General features: G+C 37.3%; 2 protein-coding genes across 3 annotated transcripts in view; one reads left to right on the top strand and one right to left on the bottom strand.

The window, feature by feature from the left end:
- The window catches only part of IGF1R (insulin like growth factor 1 receptor), a 388,410-nt gene extending 374,551 nt beyond the window's left edge, over positions 1 to 13,859 (top strand). For both annotated transcript variants that reach the window (XM_074234180.1, XM_074234181.1), the window contains exon 22: positions 82 to 13,859. In XM_074234180.1, the coding sequence (XP_074090281.1) occupies positions 82 to 451 (370 nt within the window). In that variant the 3' untranslated portion in view covers positions 452 to 13,859. The remainder of the gene's footprint in view (positions 1 to 81) is intronic.
- Positions 9,329 to 27,326, bottom strand: part of PGPEP1L (pyroglutamyl-peptidase I like) — a 128,008-nt gene continuing 110,010 nt past the window's right edge. Inside the window, exons 4-5 of the mRNA XM_074234182.1 lie at positions 26,082 to 26,308; positions 9,329 to 14,316 (exon numbers count right to left, since the gene is read on the bottom strand). Of these exons, the coding sequence (XP_074090283.1) occupies positions 14,148 to 14,316; positions 26,082 to 26,308 (396 nt within the window). The 3' untranslated portion in view covers positions 9,329 to 14,147. The remainder of the gene's footprint in view (positions 14,317 to 26,081; positions 26,309 to 27,326) is intronic.

Below are 27,326 nucleotides of genomic sequence, written 5' to 3'. Positions count from 1 at the left end.
GTGACCACTCAGAAATAGAGTGCTGTCAGTTTTATCCACTTTTATGTGTTGTTCCATTATATCTTTGTGTTTCACTCGTAGCTTTGAATTGATGCGTATGTGCTGGCAGTACAATCCCAAAATGAGACCTTCTTTTCTGGAGATCATCGGCAGTATCAAAGATGAGCTGGACCCAGGCTTCAAGGAGGTCTCCTTCTTCTACAGTGAAGAGAATAAGCCTCCAGACACAGAGGAGTTGGACTTAGAGACTGAGAACATGGAGAGCATTCCCTTAGACCCTTCCTCCACCCTCCAGCAGCCGGCTGACAAACTCTCAGGACATAAAGCCGAGAATGGGCCTGGTGTGGTGGTCCTCAGGGCCAGCTTTGATGAAAGACAGCCTTACGCGCACATGAATGGAGGACGCAAGAACGAAAGGGCCTTACCTTTGCCCCAGTCTTCGGCCTGCTGATCCTTGGATCCAGAAACCCATGAAAACAGTAACACATGTACACTGGGGTTGGGGTGGGGGGTGGGGGTGGAGGGAAAAAGAAATTTAACAATATATTCAAAAGCCTACTGTACCTCAGTGGATCTTCAGAACTGCCATCGCTGCACACAGGAGACCCCTATCTTCAGTAAACAACACATTGAAAATTTTTTCTTTTTTTTTCAATATGCAAGCAGATGTTTGTTTCAGTAAAGGATTCCTCAAATGAGGCGGGCCTTTAAAAACTTTACTGGTAACATTTAATAGCAACAGAAAACTTGAGGTCTGATTTTCCTCTCTCTCTCTTCCCCTGTTGTCTTTTTTTTTTTCATGCATTTCTGTCCTCACACACAGTACACTTTCTCTTGGCTTCTTAAGGAGAAACATATCTGCGCGCAAATCCAACTGTAAAGCACTTTTTATCAGATCAAAGAAATGGCTGGCTGAGTGGCCCCTATTGCCCCTTGCAAGCACCTGCCTAACACTATATAGGTCTTTATAAAATCAAGTTAAGAGACTGGATTTTTAACCCTGCTCTTTAAACCTTTTTTAATAAGTCATGAAATTTTAAAAGGGTCATCATTCATTTGAGGTTGTTACCGTTTTCAATGCTGCCAAATTTTGCCAAAAACCCAAACTTTCCTTTTTCCTTAAAATTTTTGTTGTTGTTGTTGTCATGGGCATGGAAAGAGCACAGTAATCAATTGCTCCATTAAAAAAAAACAAAAACAAAAAACAAAAGCACTAGTAATCTTCTCCACCCAATCAGACACTGGTATACTTTTTCCATTTCATTTTTTTAAAAAATCAAATTGTTTTTGTCTAGATTATTGTTATTTTTGGGAACTGGACAAAATATTCCTTTCTTGTGATGGAAATGGAAAGGAATTGAAGTGATTTCCCTCCTCCCCACTCTGGCCCTTGGGAATTCTGGAAAAAACTGGCATTGGTGAGAGCCAGAACTACACGCTTCACACACAAAGTCAGCCATAAGCCAAACTTCCCTCACCTCACCCCTCCTCCCCGCTCATGCTTTTCCCCCCTCCCCCCAGGACACCAACCAGAAGGGATCTCCAGTGATGCAGCCTGCCTCTTTTTTACAGGTTTGCAAGGAAAGAAATTTAAAACAACATAAATGAGAAGAAAAAGCAGTAAATGGATTCAAGCATATTAAGCTTTGTTGACATTTTCTCTGTTATTAAGACTTCTTAAAGGGTCTCACAGTTCTCTGTTAGACCATGGATCATTTGCATACACATTGTCTTTAATGTCACTTTTATAACTTTTTTACGGTTCAGATACTCATCTATATGTCTGTACAGAAAAAAAAAGCTGCTATTTTTTTTGTTCTTTATCTTTGTGGATTTAATCTATGAAAACCTTCAGGTCTACCCTACTTCCCTTTCCTTCTTCCAACAAAGTTCTTACGCTTTGAACTATCTAAGTGTGCAACTTTTCTTCTTCCTCTCCCAGTAATTGATACTTGTATAACATGATTTGCCATGAACTGTTGATGCCTTTTTTAAATAGATTTCTCTTCCCTCCCCTTACCCACACTAGTTTTTTTTTTTTTTAACATATTAGCTGTGTGGGCACAGGGTTCAAGATGAAATTGGGAATTGTGGGTAAAGGAAGATTGCTCCCTGATCCTCATCAGGGTGGCATAGGGGTGCTTTTACTATACTCTCCCTCCCCATACCCACCTCCTTAACCTGCACCCACCTAGCACTCGAGTCTGTTACAGTGCAAAGCATGATACAAACTCAGGTCAGAAAAAAGGTTAAATATTTAGTAAATTCTTGTTCAGTGTTCATATTCATCGTTGTTGAAGAGTCTCACTGTCTCTCCCTTGCCTTTCTTTTGATTATGACACCTCTCTCTCTCTCTCTCTCTCTCTCTCTCTCTCTCTCTCTCTCTCTCTCTCTCCCCCCCCTTTTCTCCCCCTCTCAATATATATACATATATATATATAAATATAAATAATATCTATTTTTTTAATTGTTGGGTACAACAGCGGTTTAACTGCAGACACTAGGCATTTGGGTCACTATTTTTTAAAAAAACAAAAAAGAATATTTTAACCCTTCCATCCCATGAACAACAACAGCTGCTTCATCCAAATCTTTCTCAGCAGATATATTATCTTTTCAAGAGTGGCCCTAAGAGCACTGATATGATCAGATTTAACCATCTTTCTAATTGGAAAAATTACAAGGAACACTTTCTGAATTGTACCTTGTCCTACCTCTCCTTCCCCTTCTATTTCTCCTTCCCCCACTGGCAGTTACTTAGATAATTGCATCTGAGTAAGACTAGGCAAAAGGTGAACTAGGTGGTTGACATCCCCAGGGTGGTGAAGAAGCTGAGCCATGGGAAAGTGTTCTGGCCTGCTGGTCTGGGCACAAACCTGCCATCAGGATCAGATCCCAGGGAGCTTGTTTCATCTGCAGAAGCCTTGGTAGCTGGGGCAAGGCATAAAAACTCAAGGCGCTATTTAAGTTCAGTACCTAAGTTCTCTTTTGACACTGCTCCCCTGAGGGATGGCAGCATTAGAGTTTTTCTGGGATGGAAATGTTTAAATTTTGGAATAAGAACAAAGAATTAAAATAGAATGATTGCTAGTTGTGACTGGAGATTAAAAACAAAACAAAAAAAAAGTTTGTAGTGCTTTTTGCTTGTATAGTTTGAGTCCTACTTTCTTCTCTAGCCTCTGTCCCATAGTTATTTTCCCTTTAAAAAAAGAAAAGGAAAAAGGAAAAAAAAGAAGAAAAAAGTTAATTAAGAAGGTATTCTATGTAGGATTTTTTAATTTATTTTTTTGTGATATCAGTTTAAATCACTGTAGAGATGCCCCATAATGAATTTAAATACTGAGATAAGGGTTTTTGTGTATGACGGGGACAGTTTTTGATTTTTTTCAAACATTTATCTACCTCACTCTTATTTTTTATATGTGTATATATAAAAAAAGAATACATCTCACATTTCTCAGCACCTGACAATATGCCGTTGATACTGGTAACCTCATTCACACTACAGACCACATACACTAGGTTATAGAGAGGAGTGGCCAGTACTTTTTTCCAAGGGGTCAAAGCATCATTCTAACTCATCTATCTCCTAACATTTCCAAACAGCTTGCCTTTTTCTATTGTTTTTCTTGTTTTGTTTCTAATTTTTTTAAACTGTGGGATAGTAAGAAGACAGAGTCAGGAGAGGCCTCTGTGACTTAACATTGTTGTGTTAGAGAACCCAAGGGGTTGTGTTCTCTTGCTGCTGTCATAAACCAGGCAACTGTTGCAGCCTAGGAGAGTGGCTAACTTGTCCATCCATGCCCAATGATAACTGTCTCTGACTGCTCTATACGAATTGAATGATGAATAACTTATTCATAGACAGAGCCAGTTGTTTACAAGGTTTCCAGGGTTGGAGGGGTAGGTGGGGCATGTTACTGAGTGAAGCAAATAGCCTTTCTGTTAAAATTCCATAGACTGGCATAAGTTGTTTTTTGTTACCTCCTCTCAGATGCCACTAGCACCACTGGACTGTACCATGAATCACAAATCTGGGAAAGCTTTGGTAGGGAAGTGCATCCCTTGTTGAGTTGTAGGAGTGCTCTGAAGTTCCCAGTTAAGAAACTATAATTCTTAGAGTTTGCCTTTGCTTCTGACCAGGAGTTGCAGAGCTCTCAAAGTATGGATGATCCAAATGGATGATCCAAAATAGAACATCCTGTATAGAAATTTTTCTCTTCTCCTCCCCGCTTTTTTCTTGGTCTCTCCTTTCTTCCTAAAAGGAAAAGACAACACTATACCAAATTCTATGGATTCTAAGGGACTATTGATCAAATTTTAATTTCCCTTTCAGAGTTTTTAATTGATTACTGTCTACTTGTACTCTCTAATACTACTATTCATATAACCCGAGTCACCTGATTCTGAAACTTCCCTCATAGAAGGCTCTGATAGCAGTATCTGAGAAACATTTGGTTGACTCTTCCAAGGTAGGGATGACTTCTTGAAAAAATTCAGCTTTATTATTAAGCTCAGGAGCCTTCTCTATCCTTAGAGAGAGAGCATTACTTTTCTCAGAAGTCCTCTGAATTCCCAAAATCACAAATATTTTGTCAGGGTTTTTTTCTTTCATAGGTGACCCCTTGGTGTAGTGACCCCTCCTCTTTTTTGCACATACTGGTTTCCACAACTGGAGATCTGCAGATCATTCAGCTGGCTATGAGGGTTTTTGTTAAAACTGTCCAAGTTGTGTGTGCGTGTGTGTTGTTGTTTTTTTAATAACGTAGGTGGTTTTTAAAAAAAGTAGGAAAAAACACTAACAATGTAGCGCCCATCATGAAAAACATTTCAGAAGCACTTAAATGAAGAGAACACAAGCATATGTGATGGTGCAGTCATATTTCCTGGACCAAGCCACCTTCACTATACCAAGGCATTTTATAGTCACAGGTCTAGTCTGACTTCGTGTTGATTTCCACCTCTCTTTGATTTTTTTCTTCTTTGTATACTCCAAATAGCTTTACAAATCTGAGTTGTGGCAATTTCCATGCACTCTCCTCTTGACGGTAAATCACACTGCTTTAGTAATGTGAACCACTGAGAATCGACATTGGCTTTTGTATCGGCATTATGTAATTATTATTATGTGCAGCCTATTCCTGAGACACCACCAGTTTGTCTGCTCTGGAGAATTTCTCTCATGTCACCTGTTAGAACCAAATTGTAGCACTTCTCATTTTTATTAAATGAGAGGATGACACTGAACTCTGTAAGACATAAGATTGCCGCCATGGAGGGAACAAGGCAACATTCATGTTTAGCACTGGGCCATTCTTCTAGCCTCTCTCTCATCATATTTGTAAGCATTTCAGTGGTCAAGGAGGTGATTGAGGTTTAGATAAATAAATACATTTTAAAAAAAAGAAGGTGGCTATTGTGGAACTACCAAAGCATGACATACTTGGTATCAAATTTTGAGTTATTTTTGTTTGGGAAGATAGAAATATTAACCAAGTGTGATGCTAAATTTGAGGCCAGTTTATGTTCCGCCAAAGCCTCTTTCTCACTGTGACAGCTCCGTTCCATAAGCAGGTTGCAAGAGATTCATGCCTCTTTGCCATGGTTTGTTCTCACTGAAACTCAAATTGGTGGGAAAGTCCAGGGTGTTGTGGTCAACTGGTCCCCAGATGTTGCTATAAGATTCTCCGAGAGCTGTTTTGAGTTGTCGAGGATAAGTCTAGTTCAAACTAATGACACTCCTCCATGAAATGCCCTACCCATTCCAGTAGCAAGTATAGTAGTAATAATGTATTTAGGGTTTGGGTTTTCTTTTTATTTTTTTAATTAATGTTACTCTTTTGTTTTGTCAACTGTCTATTATTTCCTGGGCTAAGCAACGATGGGAAGGTACCAGAGATCCACTCCTTAAGAACCAGTGATAAAGGTCAAACTTTATAACTCTACTCTGAAGTAGTTGGTGGTACAAATAAGATTTCAAAGAGAAGATATTGTTTAGATTAAACATTTATTGCCAGAGATGCTGAAGATACAGACCTGAGACAGTCCATAAGGCTTTCATTTTGATACTCAACTAAGAGGACTGGTCATTCTTTGTAAAAATGTATGAATGACCCAATGCTGGTTCAATAATGAGTCAGTTGACAGGAAGCCAAATGTACTAGACTAATATAATCCTATGAAAAGACTATGGTTTTGAGGACATAAGGGTACAGAGCTTAGAAGTTTGGGGGATTTTCTGAGCTTGATGGTTTCTGGAGGTCTCAGACCTCATCAAAGCTTAGAAATCTTATTTGATCACTTGGTTCCTATGAGTAAACCATCTAACTAATGTCCTGCTTTGGAAACTGTTACCAAGGAATTTGCTTCAAATTGGTCAATGATAAGAATTTCTGATGCAGGTGTCATTTCTGGGGTATGTCTTTAGTTTTTACCTAATGGCATTACTCATTTGTGTGTGTATGTGTGTATGTGTGTGTGTGTGTGTATGTGTGTGTTTCAGCATCTTTTTGGTAAACATTATGTTAATTAGTGATTCATTAGCATTTTCAATAGGGCTCTTAAGTCCAGTAGATTACGGGTAGTCAGTTGACGAAGATCTGGTTTACAAGAAATAATTAAATGTTTCATTGCATTTTTGTAAGTACATAGAATAATTTTATAAAATGTTTGTAGTTTATAAATGCCTAAAATAATTTAAAGGCACTTTTTTCTCTGTGTGTGCAAATGTGTGCATGTGATCAATTTTTTTGAGGGTACCAGTTTACTAGTTAGCTTTACAGTATGCCAAAAAGGATCTTTACCTTTCCCAAACCGTGGTCACCCCTTCTCCTATCCCTACCCCTCAAGCTTTGTGCCCTGGTTTATTAAAAAGGAATGGTGATATTGATGGAATTAGTAGTTCTGTATCTTCAGTATCTTGGTCTTCCAGAACCCTCCAGTTGGGGGTGGGGATCATCTTTAGCTGGTCATTGCGCTTTATAGTGTAGCTAACTCAACAATTGAAAGAACCTCATTGGTTATGGAAACAGAATAAGTGTTGTGGCAAACTAAGCAGCCCAAGTCACATTATTTAATACCTGGTTTTGTTGTTTTGTGGTAATTGTTGTGAAATGCCAGAGAAATAGAAGGATTTGACAACACAGCAGACAGCTTAACAGTTTTTATAGTGATCATAGCATACAGAGTTATTCCTTTAAAAAATGACAATTCTGTATGCAAAATATGCCATTTGGTTAGCTGCCTTGTATCATGACTAAAGCTTTGTTTAAAGTTAACAAGGAAGATTCCCTATTTATTTTTATTTAAGTCAGAACACCGAAGATACATTTTTCTGCTCCAAAAAATATTCCCCGCCTCTGCTTCCCCCAGCTTCTGACATATGATAAGCTGTGTTTACACAACTCCACAACAATTTACATCTTTGAAAATAGCTGGATGTTTTGCACTATGACAACAAAAGGTCTGATTGGTTGGTTTTTTGTTCTTTTTTACTTTTCGTCCAGATGTTTGGTGTTGTGTAGACACAGCCATGGAGAAAATAGATGCCTTGAGAAAACACCTTTCTGTTTTCTAAGCCAGTGAGGTTTGAGGTGAAAGGATTGGCCAGAGTTTGTCTACCTCTGGGAAGAAAACAAAACCAGAAAGCTCTATGGAACTGATGCATTGCAAATACTACATTTTCCAAGTTTTCTTGTTTAAAAAAAGTTTTTAAAAAAAATTAAAAAAAGTAATAACATGGCCAATTTGTTACATAAAATGACTTTCTGTGTATAAATTATTCCTAAAGAAATTCCTGTGTTTATATAAAATGAATCAGTAGATGATGAAAAAATTTCAAAATGTTTTTGTATATTCTGTTGTAAGAATTTATTCCTGTTATTGCGATATACTCTGGATTCTTTACATTATGAAAAAAAGAAACTTTGTCTATTTTGAATGGCTGAAGCTAAGGCAACTTTAGTTTCTCTTACTCAGCTTTTTTCTAGTAGTTACAGTACTACATGATTTTAAGTTAAATAAAAAGAATTCTGTATGCATTTGCTGTTTCTGATTTTGTGGGAAGCTTAATTCATTGCACTCGGGTAAAATGGAAGGAAAACATTATGGCATGTGTATTCACATGTATCACTTGGAAATATTCTGCACTAATCTTTTGGCTGATTTCTGATGGCTAAATATTCACAACATATAAATCACTAGAGGAAGGAAAGCTATCTTTTTCTACACACTTAATAACTTTGAAAGCTATATAAAATACAGTACCTCCACCCATCTGACAAAGCTATGATTTGTAGAAAACAGAGGAACCTATTGCTGTCTTGTCCCTAAGGTAAGTCATTTGACCTACTTTGGTTTGTGCTTAGGATACCCAAGGTTGTACTCTGGGACCCAGTTGTTCTGACTAGATTGGGATGACTGGCCTGTAGTAGCTCAGGGGGAAAAAAGGACAAAAATAAACATGCCAGTATATATCACAACCAGGCATTCTTTTCTGATAGAAATGACTGCCAGTTAACATCATTAATTCACTTTTCTAGCGAATGAGTCAAGGTTGACAGACAAAAAAAACAGGCACTGAAAGATATCAGGTGAATCTCATATTCTTGCCACAATTTTAAGCCTTCAGGGGAAGGGATAAATAGTAAATATGGATGCAGAAGATGAATCAAAAGTAGTATTAATTTAAAGATTTGAAGGCACACAAAAATTCTGGCATTATGATAAATGATTCCCCCCCCCCCCAAAAATGACAGGATCAAATCTGATGTTGGGTATAGTAAAGATAGTTTTAGTGATGACCTATGTGGATACTGTGGGTACTGTTATATGACCTGTTGTAAATTCTGTTGACAATGCTATTTTCTTGAATGGTTATGTACCATGATCTTAGGGTTTTATAAAATTCCTTCCAGGCTATGGTGGCCCCCCAAAATTCTTCTGGTCTCTTAGGTATAAAAACCCCCAAACTGAACTTAATCCTCTAAAAACTGAGGGATTTGTTTGAAATGTCAGACCCCAAACCACTCTCAAAAAATTACATAGTATTTTTAAAGCATCAAGTTTGTTATGATTATTTCTATTATGACTGGCAAAAAAATTTAAATAATTTCATTAATGGAGGAGAAACTCATCTTCCAGAATTTGAATTGAAAGAGACCTAAGAAACTGTGAGGTCTGAACTATACCTGAATGGGAGAAGTGCTAATCATGTTATTGTTTGAAGATTCCCAGTGAGAGAGGAGCCCTCTACCTCCCCAAATTAGTTCATGACACTTAATTTTTAAATTCTGAATTTAATAAACATCAAATAATATTAACACTTTCATAAACACAGCAGAACAGAAAGAGGATTGTCCACAAAATCTCTTAGAATGTACAATTTGTTTTTCTTTTTAAGTAAATAATAAATTCAACATGGAACTTAGAAAGCTCCCCACTTGTTTGTAAATTTTTCTGACCTTACTTTTGTTCTCTTCTGTGCATTTAAAAAAATGTCAATGACCCTTTTTTTTTTTGATAACCCAATCTTATCTCCTCTTCCCTCAAATAGATAAACCCTTGTAATCAATATGCATGGTCAAGGAAAACAAATTCATTCCACTTAGGGATAGTTCTTATTCTTAGAAGGCTTTTTTTAACCCAATAACTTCAAGCCTAAATTTGCATCTTTGTATCATCAACCCATTACCCCAATTCTGTCCTCTGAAGCCAAGCAGTCAAAATTTCATTATTTTTTCCATATATGGCCCTTCAAATACTTAGAAAAGAGCCTTTAAAAAAGATTAGTTGTATTTCTCCCAAAGAATATATAGAATTCAAAGCAGAAATCATTCTTTTTCTATCTTGCATTTTCTGACTCTCCTTTTTCATTGATCTTTCCTTCCCTGTTCATAATCATTTTCAGTGATCCCTATATAGTATTTTTTAAAAAAAACCTTTATGAACAAATAACCCATCTGAACACCAAACCTAAATAAACTTCAGTCTTTCAGTCCCTTGACCACTTGGAAATTAATACTGATGACCACCTCATCAATCCTTAATAATTTATCTTTTTGGTTTTAAGTCACAGTGTTCACTCCTCATTTGTTCAATAGGCCTCTGATAGCTTAGCTCTTTCTTTTCTGGTCTCTCCTCTTGGGCATTTAGAGGATTGAGGGTATCAAAAACCTGAGTTAAGAAGGTACCTTAAAGAGCAATTAGTGCGATTTTTTTTTCTTACCAAGGACCAAAATGAAGGTTAGTAATAGGGCTGGGGTATGAACCTAGATTCACAGCTGAAAAAGAACTTTAGTCAACTACTCCAGTTCTTTCAGTTTACACATGAGGAAGCTGAAGCTTAAATAACTTAACATGGATATCATATGTTACAGAGACAAGGATTTAAATGCAAGTCCTCTGACACCAAGTTCACTTTGTCACAGTATACTTTTCTACCCTACACCCTCTCTAAGCCCTTTCCCATTGCGGTTTCATTTCCATGATTTAAGCAATTAAACATTTCTTTTTTTTATGTTTTTGCAAGGCAAATGGGGTTAAGTGGCTTGCCCAAGGCCACACAGCTAGGTAATTATTAAGTGTCTGAGACCAGATTTGAACCCAGGTACTCCTGACTCCAAGGCCAGTGCTTTATCCACTATGCCACCTAGCCGCCCTGCAATTAAACATTTTCAATAAGCTTTTAGGAAGTGTTTATCTTATGCAATAGGCTGTACTAGGTGATATGTATATATTCACAGATTTTTTTTTAAAAGACTTAGTTTTTGCCTTCATTCCAGTGTGTGTGGGGGGGTGAGGCATACAGAGTAGGGGGAGAGATGCAGAATGTGTACAAGTAAGTATGAAACAAAGTAGAAAGGGACCCAGAAGAGATCCAGATAAAGTGCTCTAAGAAAATGAAGGAAAGTAAATATCACTTTAGCTGGGATGACAAGAGAAAACTTCTTGGAGTTAGATGGTAGTCCTTGAGCTATACATTAAACGTATGAAAGAGGGAATACATGCAAGGTGTAGGAGATAGACTACTCAGATTCATAATGAGAAGGTTGAGAAGTTGAGATGGGGAATAAGCACAGAATCTGGTTGGGAAGCTACAAATAGTTCAGTTTTATTGAACTGTGATGTATTGCCTGAAAAAAGGCTGGAAAGAGGAGAGTCAGAGTCTAAAGAATGTTGCATTCCAAGCTAAGATGCCATATTTTATTCTTTAGGCAGTAGGGAACTAGATCATACCTGTGCATCTGGAGAATTAGTCTAATGATTATGTAAGGGATAAATTATCAAGGAGAGAAGTGAGAGGAAAGGGAGATTTTTGGAGTCCATCACAATAAATTGATGGTAGAATGAGTAGGGTAAAAGGGAAGGAGATAATAGATGTAGAATCAACTAAATTTGGTAATTAATTTAGGCCTTCATTTCCTCACCTGTAAAATTTTGGAGTTGGGTAAGTTCTAGAAGTCTTCCAGTTCTAACATTCTGTGTTTGAACATTGTAGGAAAGGATATGGGGGAGAGTGAGAGATGACTGAGGTGTTGATCCTGGAAAATAGGGAAATTGAGATTTTGCAAACCTTTCAGAATGACAAAGAGTATGAAATCTGAAAAAAAATAATCTTTGAATTTAGTAACTAAAAACAACTGCTGACTTTTGAGAGAAAAGTTTCAGTAATCATGGATTGACAAGCAAGTGGGTCATGAGTGGGTCTAAAACAGTGGAGAAGAGGGCCAGAGAAATCCTATTTCTGAGCTGGCCACTGGATATTCCTATCTTGATGTCCTGGCAATAATTCACAGTCAATGTGTCTTAAAACAATACTCATTGTCTGAAAATAAAATTCCTTTGGATTTCCTTATTCCCATCAATATCAACTAGTCTTATGTTCTAACCCCATTCTTATATTTGGCTCTTCTCTTTCCCTCACATCCAACATTCCAATTGTTTGCCAAGCCCTGTTGACTCTAATGCACAAATATTGCTCTAATTTATTATTTTCCTTTTAATTTCCACTCCCATCACGCTAGTTCAGGTCCTCACTAACCTGAATTTCTACATTAACCTGCTACCTATTCTCCAACTACTCTCTTCCTCCTCATACAGGTTGCTGCCAATGTCCTGAAGCATAGAACTGGTTTTACTACTACTCTGCCCAAAGCCCTTGAACTATTTATTACTGCCAGTTGAATACAATCCAGACTTCTTGGTTTATCATTCAGGATCATAGCCTTAAGTAAAAGCTGCAGTTTTGTCCCTTAGTGAGCATTAACAGTACCTCTATTTCCCCAGCAGGGAGAAACAACCAAGTTTGGTAACTTGTTTCTAAGAGTAATTAGAAAGAGCAAGATGGCCCTCTTGCCCAAGTGAACTCTTCCTGTTATAACCTATGAGTTGTCATAATAATAACAGCTTCACTGTCCTTAGGCATTGGATGATTCTTTGAACCACCATCCCAAAGGTGTCCCCTACCTCAGGACTTTTTGTGGTCCTTGCCCAGGCTCCAGAATTCCTAGTTATGGTTCCATTTGATGTCTTTCACAATCTGTGGACTCCTTATCTTTGTGGTCTTGTCCCTCTTTACTTTTCTCTATCAACTGAGCTGAACCACTTAATATCCTTTGTTATCTAGTTGTCTTCTCTTTCGTATGCTTTTGCTCATCCCCCCCCCCCACCTTTTGAAATAATAACCTTCTAAGTCCTGGTTCAATAACATTCTCTTCATAAAGCCTTTACTGATACTTCCAATCAGAAACTTCTTTATCTTTTGCACATATCATACTATATTCTGTAGTAGTTATATGTTTGTTGAGTTTAAAAGTATATATTTGAATAGATGTCATATTCCCACAGGGTTTCCCCACCACCACACACACACACACACACAATACATCACACACTGAGACATACTGAATCTTGGGCTCTCTGAGATCAGACACCTTGCCTTATTTTTAGCTTTGTTCTTCAGTCATTTCTGACTCTTCATGACCCCATTTGGGGTTTTCTTGGCAAAGATATTTGAATGATTTGCCATTTTCTTCACCATCTCACTTTGCAGATGAGGAACTAAGGCAAAAAGGGTCAAGTGATTTGCCCAGAGATACAGGAAGTAATATCTGAAACCAGATTGGAAATCAGGTCTTCCTAGCTCCAGATTTGACACTTTAGTCATTGTGCCACCTAATTGCCCCATTTTGATCTTCATATATTCTAATAAGACAATGTCTGTTGAGGCTGTGTGATGCAAGTGCTAAGTCAGGAGACCTGAATTCAAATCCAATCTCAGACACTTACAAGTTGTGGGACCCTGGGGGCAAGTCACTTAATTTCAATATACTTGTTCCCTCATTTGTAAAATGAAAATGATAATAGTACCAACCCCCCAGAGTTGTGGTAATGGTCAAATGAAATAATATTAGCAAAGTGCTTGGTACAAGTGGCTGGCCCATAATTAGTGCTTAATAAATACATGTTTCCTTCCTTCCTGTTGAATGACTGGAAGATTAAAAGACAACTTATTGCAAAGATGAAGAAAAAATTGAGTCCCCAAGAGAAATGATATGCTCAGTCATATAGCTAAGTGATGGCAGAATCAGTTTTCTCCTGGGGCTAGAGTAGGAAGTGCAACAGGATAGAAGAAAATGGAAACTACAAACACATCTTTCTTTAATGATTAATACAGACATGTTTATCAAGTCCATCACAATGAGTATTACCATATAGGTAAATCAAGAACATCTTTAACCCCTGCTTGGCTTTTCCCCTTATATGCAGACTGCACATTGCACATCTGTGGTCAGCATTGCATTTTTGGTAATCTCTCAGAAATGACTTGGATCTTATTTTATTATAAAAAAAAAGAAAAAGAAATTGCACTTGAAGCCAGTTAATCCCTTGTAAAATTTCAGTCGTCTATTGTGTTCATCTTTTTCTTATGGGAATATAGCCCCTTGTGTTTTCACTGGGTTGATTCATAATTTGTTCTTCTCTGTAAACACCATTTTACAAGCAATTTTAAAAAAAAATCCTCTCATAAGTGCAGTTAAACTCTTAGCAGGATTCCAACATTTATTTTTTTTTTCTGAAGACTTCTTTCCTCTTTGGTTTCCCTTGGCATGTAATACAGTGATTATCTGAGTTTTCTGTGTCATGCTTTATTCTCTGGTCTTTCCAAACTGTTTTAACATCTCTTGGATAATGATTTGCAATGCTCTTCCTAGAAGGTCAGCTGTTAGCAAATTGGATAATGGAGGGACATGAATGAAAGCAGCTCGGCCATTTCCATAATGCAGAGACAAATAGTAGGTATAATCGCAGACATATCTGTAGTCACACAAAAATGTCATGGTAAGATTCAATCTCAGTTGTCATGAAAGTCAGAGAAGAGATTGTTTATCTGTCAGTCATTCTGCAAATGAAGAGAGTTTGTGGGAAGCTCCCTTAAAAATTGTTTTCAGGAAACATAAATTTTGATCCAAGGTGAGAGTGGGAAGAAAGGGGATCCCACCTACAATGGGAGTAATTAAAGGATCTTGTATAACAGTCTCTACAATGTGTTTCTAGTGGCAGAGGTTGAGGAAACAGGTAGGAGTTGAATGCTAAGAGTTATAGGAGGGTAAAGTTTATCTGGTACCAAGAAAATAGTCTTACTGACCTTATTGTGTTCTGCTATTTTCTAGGTTCAGTAGATCCATAAAACAACTTGAAAGACAGAATATTAGAGCAAAAAGAACCTGAGAGATCATTTCATGGAAGAGGAGCCTAAGACCCAAGAGGTGAAGTGACTTGTTCAATTAAAATGGCAAACATTAGCATGTGTTTTGCTTGTTCATTTAGTTTTCCAACCAGCTTCTACTTATTTCATTTCATTCTTACAACAATCCTATAAGGTAGTCAAGAAATGGACTTTATTTCTATTTTATACATGAAAGATCTGAAGTTTACAGATATTGTTCTAGCTAGAAAAGTATCAAGAAACAGAGCTTAGAAATTTCTTCCTGATACTTAGTATTTTCAAGAATTGTTTTGCTAAATAGTAAAAATTAGAATGTATCAATATGAGGATTGGTATTAAGTCATGGATGTTTGGGTGTTTACAGGGTTCTCTGGGCTTAGATGACAATTGTTTTTACATAGCTCCTTTGGACTCTGATAGAGGAAGAGAGGATATGTGCTTGTGGGGGGGAGGGGGGAAGGAAAGGAAAGAGGAAAGTCTGGAGTGGGAGAGGTAGGAAGCTAGTTTTTCCTGCAAAGCCCAAAATAAACCATACCTTACTAAAAACAAAAATACTAACTGTCCTCTGCTCTAGCTTCTTCCCTGCCCTGTACTCCTAAGTCCATAATAGGTCCATAGGAGCTCATGAGATAGAAACAAAATTCTAAGTATCCCAAGGAGGTGAAGGTAGCTTTTCCTTAAAAGGTATTGAAACCATCAAGGCTTAATTGACATGGGGGCAACTAGGTGGCCCAGTGGATAGAGCATCAGGAGTACCTAACTTCAAACTGGACCTCAACACTTACTAATTACCTAGCTGTGTGACCTTGAGCAAATAACTTAACTCCAATGCCTTACAAAAAAAAAACTTAATTAAGGGAAACAAAGCTCTCACTCTTTGAAGGTGATATGATGGTATACTTAGAGAATTCTAGAAAATCAACTAAAAAGCTACTTGAAAATTTAACAGTTTTAGGAAAGTTTTAGGATATAAAATAAACCTTCATAAATCATCAACATTTCTATATTATTATCAACAAAGTCCAGCAACAAGGGATAGAAAGAGAAATCCCATTTAAAGCAACTATGGACAACATAAAACATGGAGTCCACTTGCCAAGACAAATGCAAAAACTATATGAACACAATTACAAAACACTTTTATCACTATAAAGTCAAATATAAACAACTGAAAAAATGTCAGTTTCTCATGGGAAGGTTGAGCTACTATAATAAAAGTAACAATTCTACCTAAATTAATCTACTTAATCAGTGCTATACCAATCAAACTATTAAAACATTATTTTATAGAGCTAGAAAAAATAGTGAAAAATCCATCTGGAGGAACAAAAGGTCAAGAATATTAAGGAAATTAATGGAAAAATGTAAATTATGGTGGCCTATTCATACCATATCTAAACTATATTATATCTAAAGCTACATTATAAAACAATAGTTAGGGGCGGCTAGGTGGCGTAGTGGATAAAGCACCAGCCTTGGAGTCAGGAGTACCTGGGTTCAAATCTGGTCTCAGACACTTAATAATTACCTAGCTGTGTGGCCTTGGGCAAGCTACTTAACCCCATTTGCCTTGCAAAAATCTAAAAAAACAAAAGCAAAAAAATAAAACAGTAGTTATCAAAGCTGATACTGGCTAAGAAATAGAGTAATAGATCAATGGAATAGAGTAGTACAAAAGAAACAGTAGTAAATGATTTTAGTAATCTACTGTTTGATAAGCCTAAAGACTCTAGCTTCTGAGAAAAAAACTCAATATTTGCCAAAAAATTGCTTGGAAAACTAGAAAATAGTATGGCAGAAACTAGGCATAGATCAACCTTTCATACTCTATACCAAGATAAAGTTGAAATAGGTACAGTATTCAGATATAAAGAATGATACTAGGGGTAGCTAGGTGGCGTAGTGGATAAAGCACCAGCCTTGGAGTCAGGAGTACCTGGGTTCAAATCTGGTCTCACACACTTAATAATTACCTAGCTGTGTGGCCTTGGGCAAGCCACTTAACCCCATTTGCCTTGCAAAAACCTAAAAAAAAAAAAAAAAAAAAAGAATGATACTATAAGCCAGTTAAGAAAACAAAGAATAATTTATCTGTCAAATCTGTGGAGAAGGGAAGAACAAGACAGAGAACATTATAAGATGCAAAATGGATAATTTTAATTACATTAAATTTTTAAAATTTTTGCACAAACAAAACAATGTAACCAAGATTAGGAAAGCAGAAAGTTTGGAATCAATTTTTAAAAACCAGTATTTTTGATAAAGGCCTCATTTCTCAAATATATAGAGATCTGATTCAAATTTATAAGAATACAAGTCATTCCTCAATGGTCAAAGGTTATGATGAAAAGGCAATTTTCAGAGTAAGAAATTAAAACTATCTATAGTTATATGAAAAATACCTTAAATCACTTGATTAGAGAAATATAAATTAAAACAACTTTGAGGTATCACCTCACACCTATCAGATTGGCTTATATAACAGAAAAAGATAGTGATAAATGTCAGAGGAGAGGTGGAAAAACTAGGACACTCAAGCACTGTTGGTGGAGTTGTGAACTGATCCAACCTTTCTGGAGAGCAGTTGGGAACAATGCCTAAAAGGCATTAAAACTAGACTTACTCTTTGATCCAGTAAATACCACAACTAGTTCTATATCACAAAGAGATTATAGAAAAAGGATAAAGGACCCACATGCACAAAAATAATTATAGCAGTTGTTCTGGTTTTGTTTGAGTGTGTGTGTGTGTGTGTGTGTGTGTGTGTGTGGTGGCAAAGAATGGGAAACTAAAGGGATGAAATCCTTTGGAGAATGACTGAACAAGTTGGGGGTATATGGATGTGATAGAATACTATTGTTCTGTGAGCCACCCTGAATCAGGCAGATTTCAGAAAAAAACCTGGAAAGATTTACATGAACTTCTGCAGAGTGAGGTAAGCAGAACCAGCAGAACATTGGGCACAGCACCAGAAATATTGGGTGTTGGTCAACCATAATAGACTTAACTCTTCTCAACAATACAGTGACCAAAGACAATTCCAAAAGACTTGTGTTGGAAAATGCTATCCACATCCAGAGAAAGAACTATGAAATTAAATGCAAACCAGAACATTCTATTTTCACTTTTTTAAATTTGTTTTTTGATTTTTCTTTCTCAAGTCTTTTACCTTTCTATTCTAATACTTCTTTTACAACATGATTAATATGGAAATACATTTAACATGTTTGTATAAATATAACCTATGTCAAATTGTTTCCTTCCTTGGGAAGGGGGGGAGGAAAGGGAGGGAGAAAGAAATGTGAAATTCAAAAGCTTACAAAACATGAATGTTGAGATAAATCTTTATGTGTTATTGAAAAAATAAAAGAAAAAATAAGGGAAAACAAGACAAAACAAAAAAGGTTGCTAAAATCTTTAAAAAGAAATTTTAAGTTAAAAAAATTTTTAAATAACTTAATTGGCTCTAATGACTCCAGCTGCAGTCTTAGTTTCCTGATAGCTAAGGAACAGCTCTTTTCTTGGGTTCTCACTTGTAGGCCCTCCATGGACAACTCAGAAACTGAGAAGCTTCTCCCAGATGAATTAGTGTTCTATCCTTGCTCACTTTTCTTTCCCTACTACTGCTAAATAAATTTCTTTTTTTAAAATTTCTGATGCTCTACTAGTAAATCATTTGATTTCACTTTCAGTTGGGCTTGATCTCTTGAAGAGCCCTTGACCTATCCTACTCTACCCTGCTTTGGTATTAATCTTCTACCAGGCCCTACCCACAAAATCAACTTCCTCAGGAAGAAAAGTGGGTAAACTCCTTTAGGTTTTTTTGTTCTCAGAGCCTTCTAAAGTTCCCTAGAGTAGGTATAGCAAATGAAGGCATATTTCCTAATGAGGGGAGAATCCCAAGCTTGTGAGGCTAGTTTTAGAGTGGGCCACAGTATAGCTCTAAATCCTCTTTATCTTCCACCCAATTCTTTGGGTGTGTACATGAAAAAAAAGAAAAAGGACTAAAATGTTTGCCATTTGAAACAAGTGAATGTAGGTTAAATAGTAAATTTTTTTCTAGTTCCTACATTCAAAACAAATGTCTCATGGGCTTAAGTGACTGCCCATGGTGGGGTGATGAAGATGGTGGTAGTGACAGAAGGTCCCAAGTTTCCTGGTAGTTCAGTGAGCATTCTACTGGAACAGGTTAATACTTTCTTTTTTCCTTTTTTTAAAATTTTATTTTATTTTAAGGCAGTGGTGTTAGGTGACTTGGCCAAGGTCACACAGCTAGGCAATTATTAAGTATCTGAAGTTGGATTTGAATTCAGGTCTTCCTGACTCCAGGGTCAGGGTACTATCCATTGCATGACCCAAGTCATCCTTAGGTTGCTACATTTTTTAGATTCTTTTTTTTTTCTATTTTTTTGGTTTATTTTATACTATTACAATAATCTTGTTATGAGAGTAAACATAACCCCCCCCCCCCCCAGATGATGAGAGAGAATAAAAAAAGGTCCTTCAGTCTGTGTTCAAATTCCAATGACTGTCTCTGGGGTTAGTGGCCTTCTTTATCATAAATCCATCAGAGAAGTTGCTTCAATATTTTTCCCACAGTTGCTATTATAAGCTATATTTCCCCCCACTCTATTCCTCCCCACTCTCATTTATTCTATTCCCTCTCTCCTTTCACCCTGTCCCTGTCCAAAAGTGTGTTGTATCTGAGTACCCTCTCCTACAATCTTCCTTCTCTTCTATCACCTATTTCCCCCCTTCCCTCCCCCCCCATTCCCCCTTATCCAATCCCTTTCTTCTGATTTTTCTCTAGAGTAAGATAGATTTCTATAACCTATTGTGCATGTTATTTCCTCTCTGAGTCATTTATGATGAGAATGAAAGCTCACTCATTCCCTCTCACCTTCCACCATTTCTACTCCACTGAAAAAGCTTTTTCTTGACTCTTATGTGGAGTATCTTAGCCCCTTCTTCCTCTCCTTTCTCTTCCTTCCAGTACTTTCCTTTATCACCCATTGACTCCATCTTTTTACTATATTATACCATTATATTCCACTCCTTCCTGTGCCCCATCTATATAGATGCTCCTTCTAACAGCTCTTATAAATGAGAAAGTTCATATGAGTTATTACTATCTTCTTCCCATGCAGGAATACAAACAGTTCAACATCATTAAGTTCCTCATAGTTAGTCCTTCTCATCCATCCCATCTGTGGTTCACCAGAGTCTTTTACTTGAAGATCAAACTTTTTGTTCAGCTCTGGTTTTTTCAATAGGAAAGTTTGAAAGTCCCCTGTTTCATTGAAAGTCCATCCTTTCCCCTGAAGATGTTCAGTTTTGCTGGGTAGTTGATTCTTGGTTTGCCTTCCAGAATATCATATTCTAAGCCCTACTAGCACTTAATGTAGATGCTGCCAGATCCTGTATAATCCTGTCTGTAGAGTCACAGTAGTTGAATTGTTTGTTTCTGGCAGCTTTTCATATTTTCTCTTTGACTTGGGAGTTTTGGAATTTGCCTATAATATTCCTAGAAGTTTTTCTTTGGGGATCACTTTTAGGAGGTGACTGGTAAATTCCCTCAACTCCTATTTTACCCTCTTCTTCTAGGATCTCAGGGCAATTTTGCTGTATTATTTCTTGAAAAATGAAGTCTAGGCTCTTTTCCTGGTCCTGATTTTCAGGTAGCCCAATAATTTTTAAATTATCTCTTCTGGATCTGTTTTCAAGGTCAGTTGTTTTTCAAATGAGATATTTCACATTTTCTTCTAATTTTTGCCTTTCTTGGAATAGTTTTATTTCTTCCTGATTTCTCACACAGTCATCAGCTTCCTTTATTTCCATTCTGCATTTGAAGGAGTTATCAGCTTTGTAGAGCTTTTTTATCTCCTTTTCCACCTGGTCAATTCTGCTTTTTAAAGGCATTCTTCTCCTCATTTACCTTTTGTGTTGCTTTTTCTGTTTGGCCTAAACTAGTTTTTAACATGTTATTTTCATTTTTTTTTTTTGTATTTCTTTCACCAAACAGCTGGTTTGGTTTTCTTGATTTATCTGCATTGCTTTCATTTCTCCTCCCAGTTTTTCCTCTACCTCCCTTAATTGCTTTTCAGAGTCTTTTTTTTTTAGCTCATCCATAGCCTGAGCCCATTTTCTATTTCTCTTGGAGTTTTTGGATACAAAAACTTTGATTTTGTCAGCTTGTGAATCTTCCATGGGATCAAAGTAATTTTCTGCGGTCAGATTCTTCTTTTTCTTTTGTTTGCTCATTTCCTCAGCCTATGGCTGATCTACTGCACTTCCAAGGCTTTGGGAGGTTTTGGGGACACCCCACTGGGCCCTTAATTCCTCCAAGGTCTTATGAGAGACTTTAACTGCTCTCTTGCCTGTGCTCTGGTATGTGGATGTCTATAGGGCCTCTTCTCTGTCCTGGAGCTGTGAGGAGAGTCCCTGCTCCTATCATGGTATGGAAGCCCAAACTGCAGCCTAGATCTGAGTGTGAGCAAATAGCAATCGGGCCCCAGGGAGAGCAAAGAGATTTCTGCAGTCTCCTCCAACCCCCTTACCATCTGTGGGCTATGCTCTGGATGTGCAGGCTGGTTTCCCTGATTCCAGCTGCAGGTTCTTACCACAGGGCTGCACTCAATCCCCACTCACTTTGTTGTGGCAGAATTCTCTCACCACCCCTTCAAGATGTTTCAGGTGATCCTGGGCCATGCTGCACTACAGCTGTGGCTTTTTTCCAACACCCTAGTCTCGGTGAAACAGACCTCTCCTGTGGAATTTCTAAGTTGTCTTGGACAGGGAAATTGTATCACACAATCATTCTGTGGGTTATGTTTTTCTAAATTTTGACTAGAGTCAAAATGTGAGAGCTTTTGAAGTTTTGGGGGGAATTCCTGCATTCATGCCACCATCTTGGCTCCACCCCCTGATATTTTCTAAAGAACTTAAAAGATTTTTCTGGGTCTTAGTTTCCTTATAAGCTTCAAGAAAGAGCTATTGAATCTTTGGGACACACTCTTTCTCCTTCCCCGATGAGTTCAATCCCTTGGTATTCAGTATTTCCTTTCTTCCTCACCTCCTGACTCTATACATATAATTCTCTCTCAAATACCCTCACTTCCCAATTCTTCAGTCTCCTCAGTTTCCATGCCCTACTTCTTCATTATGCTTCATCTACTCAGAGATGATTATTTCCTTGATTTTTCCATTACCCACAAGAATTCTTCCTTGTTCTCAAATACAGAAGTTCCTTTATCTGATCATAATCTTTTATCATTCCATCTTTCTTTATGTCTTATGAAGCCAACCTTTTCTTCTAACCTCACTGAGGAACTTCCATTCTTTCCTTTCAATTCTTTCCCAGCACCATCACTCCTACATTAGCTACATTCATCTACTTTCCCTAATCAGTTCCTTGGTGAACCAACTCAATTATATAACCTTTCTCTTCTTCTCTGATTGTTGATCATGTATTAACAAACCTCAATCCTGGATCACTCCCCTCACCAGCCTCCTTTGTTCCACTCACATGCTGTTGCACAGAGCTGGGCAAAATCATGAATCTGAACTACAAATTATTTATCTTATCCCATCTGGGCTTTCGCTGCAGTAAGGCAAGCATTCTATTTTTTAATAGATTCACTATTCCACTCCTCAATCCTCCTACTTTTCTTCTTTCTCTCTTCTCTCTCTCTCTCTCTCTCTCTCTCTCTCTCCTAAACTCTCTGATGTCTGGCTTCTAACATTTTGATTTAACGGAAATTGATCCAGTGATCTTTGTTGCCATTTTTTTTGCCAAATTTAATAGCCTTTTCTCAATTCTCATCCTTCTTCACTCTCTCTCTCTCTAGCATTTAACACTGCTGATCACCCTCTCCTTTTGAATCTTAAATCCTCACTAAATTGCCCTAACACTGGTCCCTCCTGATTCTCCAGTCAGACAGCTTCTTCCTTTCCTCTGTCAGTTCCTCATCCATGCCACATGTACTAACTCAGCTGCCATGGAGCTTTTTTATAAAACATGGTCTCATTGTGTTACCCTAGACCTCCCCTCCACACCCATTTCTAAAAACTTCCATGGCCAAATATAAACTGTTGTGTTTGGTATTTAAAGTTCTTCATTACCTGATCTTTTCCTACCTTTCCAGGTTTCTTATACTTTGTTCTCCATTACTCTATACTATAGGTACATGGACCTACTTGCCATTATATCAGAACATTCCACATCCTGACCCTGAGCCTTTTTGCTCCATATTTTCCATTCTTGTATTCTCTGTCCTCTCATCTTTGCCTTTTGGTTCCCTGGCTTCCTTTGAGATGCAGCTTAAATCCCACTTTCTACAGGAAGATGGTATTATTTGCCCCAGTTGCTAGTGCCTTCTCTTTCCGTAGTTCACTCTGTCTGCTCAGAATATATATTCCATATCTACCATGTCATTCCCACTGGAATATAAGCCCTTTGCAGACAATAGCTGTGGCTTTTGCTATTTTCTATGTCTCTGTGTGATTGTCACACAGTGAGGATTTTTTAAAATAAATTTTTGTTGACTGATGACTAATTTAAAAAAGAGAAAAAATTTTTGTAATATATTTTACAAGGCTTAAAAGCCCTCTATAAAGGGATTCTGGGGAAACCTGATTTGTGAACAGAAGTTTGTTTTAGCAAAATCAAAAACAAACCAAAAAAAAAAACCTTTATAGTCTTAGATTATTGTCTGAAGCATTTTGAGATTAAATGACTTGTTGAGGGTCACACAACCAATATGAGTCAAAGGTGGGATTAGAATGGAGGTCTTTAATACCAAGTCTGATCTCTATTCCCAATGTCTAATACATAATTGTTAATTCTCAGTACAGTAGATTCTCTATTCCATTTTTATGATCACATTATTAATTTGAAATATGATTGCACTAACTAGCAATATTGAGCACAGATCTCTGAAAGTGGGAGAATATGGTTGTTCAACTCATTTTTAAATTATTTGGGGGGGGAGGCGGAGCCAAAATAGCAGTGTGAAAGCAGGATTTCCCTGAAACTCCTTCCCCAAAAAACTCCAAAAGCCATCAAATTATGACTCTAGCCAAAATTTAGAGGAGCAAAATCCACAGAAAGACTGAGTGATACAATTTCCTAGTCCAAGACAACTTAGAAGTTCTGTAGGAAAGGTGTGTTTCACTAGGACCAGGGGTTGGAAAAAAGCCACTGCAGCAGTGCAGCGCAGCACAACCCAGGTATCGAGAACAGCTTGAAGGAGCAGTGAGAGAACTCTGCTGCACCAGAATTAGTGCGGAGGAAGGAGCATCAGCCTCAGAACAGCCCTGTAGTAAGAACTTGCCAGGAATTGGGGGACACCAACCTGCACCCCCAGAGCACAGCCCACAGACAATAAGGGGGTAGAGGGAGATTGCAGTAATCTCTCTGCTCTCCCTGGGGCTGAACGAGATGAGCAGAAACAGAAGAACATTGTACACCCTAATAGCAACATGGGTATGATGGTCAACCTTAATGGACTTGCTCATTCCATCAGTGCCTCAATCAGAGACAGTTTGGAGGTATCTGTGCTGGAGAATAGCATCTTTATCCAGAGAAAGAATCATGGAGTTTGAACAAAGACCAAAGATTATTACCTTTAATTTAGGAAAAACATGTTATCTTACTATGTAATTCTGTTATCTCTCTTATACTTTATTTTTCTTCCTTAAGAATATGATTTCTCCCTCTTCACATTCAACTTAGATCAATGTATACCATGGCAAAACATTTTGAAGACTAACAGACTGCCTTCTGCCGTTGGGGAGGGAGGATGATTAGAGGGGAAAAATTGAGTAAATAAAATCTTAAAACAAATTATTGGGCTACCCGAAATTCATGGCCAGGAAAAGAGCCTAGACTTCATTTTTCAAGAAATAATACAACAAAATTGCCCTGAGATCCTAGAAGCAGAATGTAAAATAGAAATTGAGGGAATTTACCAGTCACTTCCTAAAAGATATCCCCAAAGAAAAACTTCCAGGAATATTATAGCCAAATTCCCAAACTCCCAAGTCAAAGAGAAAATATGAAAAGCTGCCAGAAACAAACAATTCAACTACTGTGGCTCTATAGTCAAGATTACACAGGATCTGGCAGCATGTATGTAGGGCTTGGAATATGATATTCTGGAAGGCAAAAAATCTTGGTTTACAACCAAGAATCAACTACCCAGCAAAACTGAACATCTTTAGGGGAAAGGATGGACTTTCAATGAAACAGGGGACTTTCAAACTTTCCTATTGAAAAAACCAGAGCTGAACAAAAAGTTTGATCTTCAAGTACAGGATTCTGGTGAACCACAGATGGGATGAATGAGAAGGACTAACTATGAGGAACTTAATGATGTTGAACTGTTTGTATTCCTGCATGGGAAGAAGATAGTAATAACTCATATGAACTTTCTCATTTATAAGAGCTGTTAGAAGGAGCATCTATATAGATGGGGCACAGGAAGGAGTGGAATATAATGGTATAATATAGTAAAAAGATGGAGTCAATGGGTGATAAAGGAAAGTACGAAGGGGCTAAGATATTTCACATAAGAGTCAAGAAAAAGCTTTTTCAGTGGAGTGGAATGTGAGAGGGAATGAGTGAGCTTTCCTCATCAGAAATGGCTCAGAGAGGAAATAACATACACACTTAATAGGATATAGAAATCTATCTTATACTACAGAAAAATAAGAAGAAAGAGATGGGATAGGGGGAATGGGGGAGGGAGGGGGAAATAGGTGATAGAAGAGAGGGAAGATTGTGGGAGAGGGTACTCAGAAACAACACACTTTTGGACAGGGACAGGGTGAAAGGAAAAAGAAAGAATAGAATAAAAGAGAGTGGGGAGGAATAGAGGGGAGGGGAAATTCAGCGTGTAATAGCAACTGTGGGAGAAATATTGAAGCAACTTCTCTGGTGGATTTATGATAAAGAAAGCAAATCATCCCAGAGACAGAGACTGAACACAGACTGAAGGATCTTTTTTTTTCTCTCTCTCACTATTCTTGAAGTTTATCATCTTCTTGGGGGGGGGTATGTTTACTCTTATAACAAGATTGTTGTAATTATAAATTTTTAGGTAGGATAGAGTTCTCTAAGATATAAGTTCTCTAAATAGAGTTCCCTTATTGCAGAAAAGGGGTTGAATCTGTATTGGAAAAAGTTTCTTTAATAGGGATTTCCCGATATCAAAAAATCTTATGTTTAGTTCCTATCCATTTTCTTCTCTTTAGAATGGAAGAAATAAATCCTTGACAGATAAGTAAAGGAAAAATTCATAGTTTCCTTAACTGATCCCTTACCTGATCAGTCAATGACCTACAAAGGATTTACCTTCCTGCATCTCTGGAAAAGAGAACCTGGATGCCATTGATAGAGATGCTTTTGCAAACTGCTTTCATGTTGATAGTAGATTCAATCATATCTGGGCCATCTGACAGACAGACACCACCTTCTGGTAAGAACCCACAAATATCTGTATCTCTATAACCTCGGTTCCTTCCACACTGTTCTAAGATGATTGTTTTGGAAGATGAAGCAACTCCAACGTGGACAGTGAACTGCATAATCAGGAGAGGAGGAGGAAGAGGAAAAAAGGGGAGTCAATGACAGGAAATTAAAGGTCAAATGATTTTTAAAATATTGCAGAAGTGTGGGTTCCAAATTCAAAGGTACAGAACAACTCAGCTATCCACAATGATGGGAGGCTTTAGTTTTATTTTAAAATTCACAGGCTAAACAATGATGTATTGTACTTCCCCCACCACTATGCACACTATAAACATTAAACATGGTGACTTCATTCTATTTTGTTTTGATTTTTCAACTATTTTTTTATTTTTGTTTTAGTGTTTTATTTTTCTTCAGATAGATGTAAAAACTTTTTTACATTCATTTTTAAAACTTTGAATTCCACATTCTCTCCCTTCCCTCCTCCCCCAACCCCACCCTATTGAGAAGGTAAGAAATTCAGTATAGGCTATACCTGTGTAGTCATGCAAAACATTTCCATAAGAGTCATGACTAAATAAGTAATTGCTTAAATTCTGGGCTTTAATTTTAAAAACCCTTCATATTTCAATATTTTCTTAAATGGTAGTATGTAACTGCTTATCAGTTTGAGAATAAATCCCTTAGTACAAAATTTAGCAATTCTGCAGAATCTTGTCTTCTGTCTCTTTGTGTGTGTGTGTGTGTGTGTGTGTGTGTGTGTGTGTGTGTGTGTGTGTGAAGTTTTATTGATGAGAGTTAGTGAGAACCCAATAAAATCTTATGGAGAATTTATTGGAGTTGATTATTTCTCTTCTTTGAAAAATGACTATGAGACAGCCTTGGGGGGGGGGATGGAGAAGAATTGTAAAATTCAAAACCTTTCAAAGAATGATAGGTAGATACTACTACTGTATATAATTGGAAAACAAATAAAATGTTAAAAAATGAAAAAAAGAAAAGAAACAGAAGTCAAAGTTCCATTCAGCACTGGTAGGATGAAGTGGAAGATAAATGAGGTACTTTTCTAAAAATAAAAAAAAAGAAAAAGAAAAGAAAAATGGCTGTCATACCTTTAAAAGCATTTAT

Source organism: Macrotis lagotis, chromosome 4 (assembly GCF_037893015.1).
Source record: "Macrotis lagotis isolate mMagLag1 chromosome 4, bilby.v1.9.chrom.fasta, whole genome shotgun sequence".
NCBI classification, from domain to species: domain Eukaryota; kingdom Metazoa; phylum Chordata; class Mammalia; order Peramelemorphia; family Peramelidae; genus Macrotis; species Macrotis lagotis.
The sequence above is the reverse complement of the archived record's forward strand: the minus strand, read 5'-3'. Positions and strand labels throughout refer to the sequence as shown.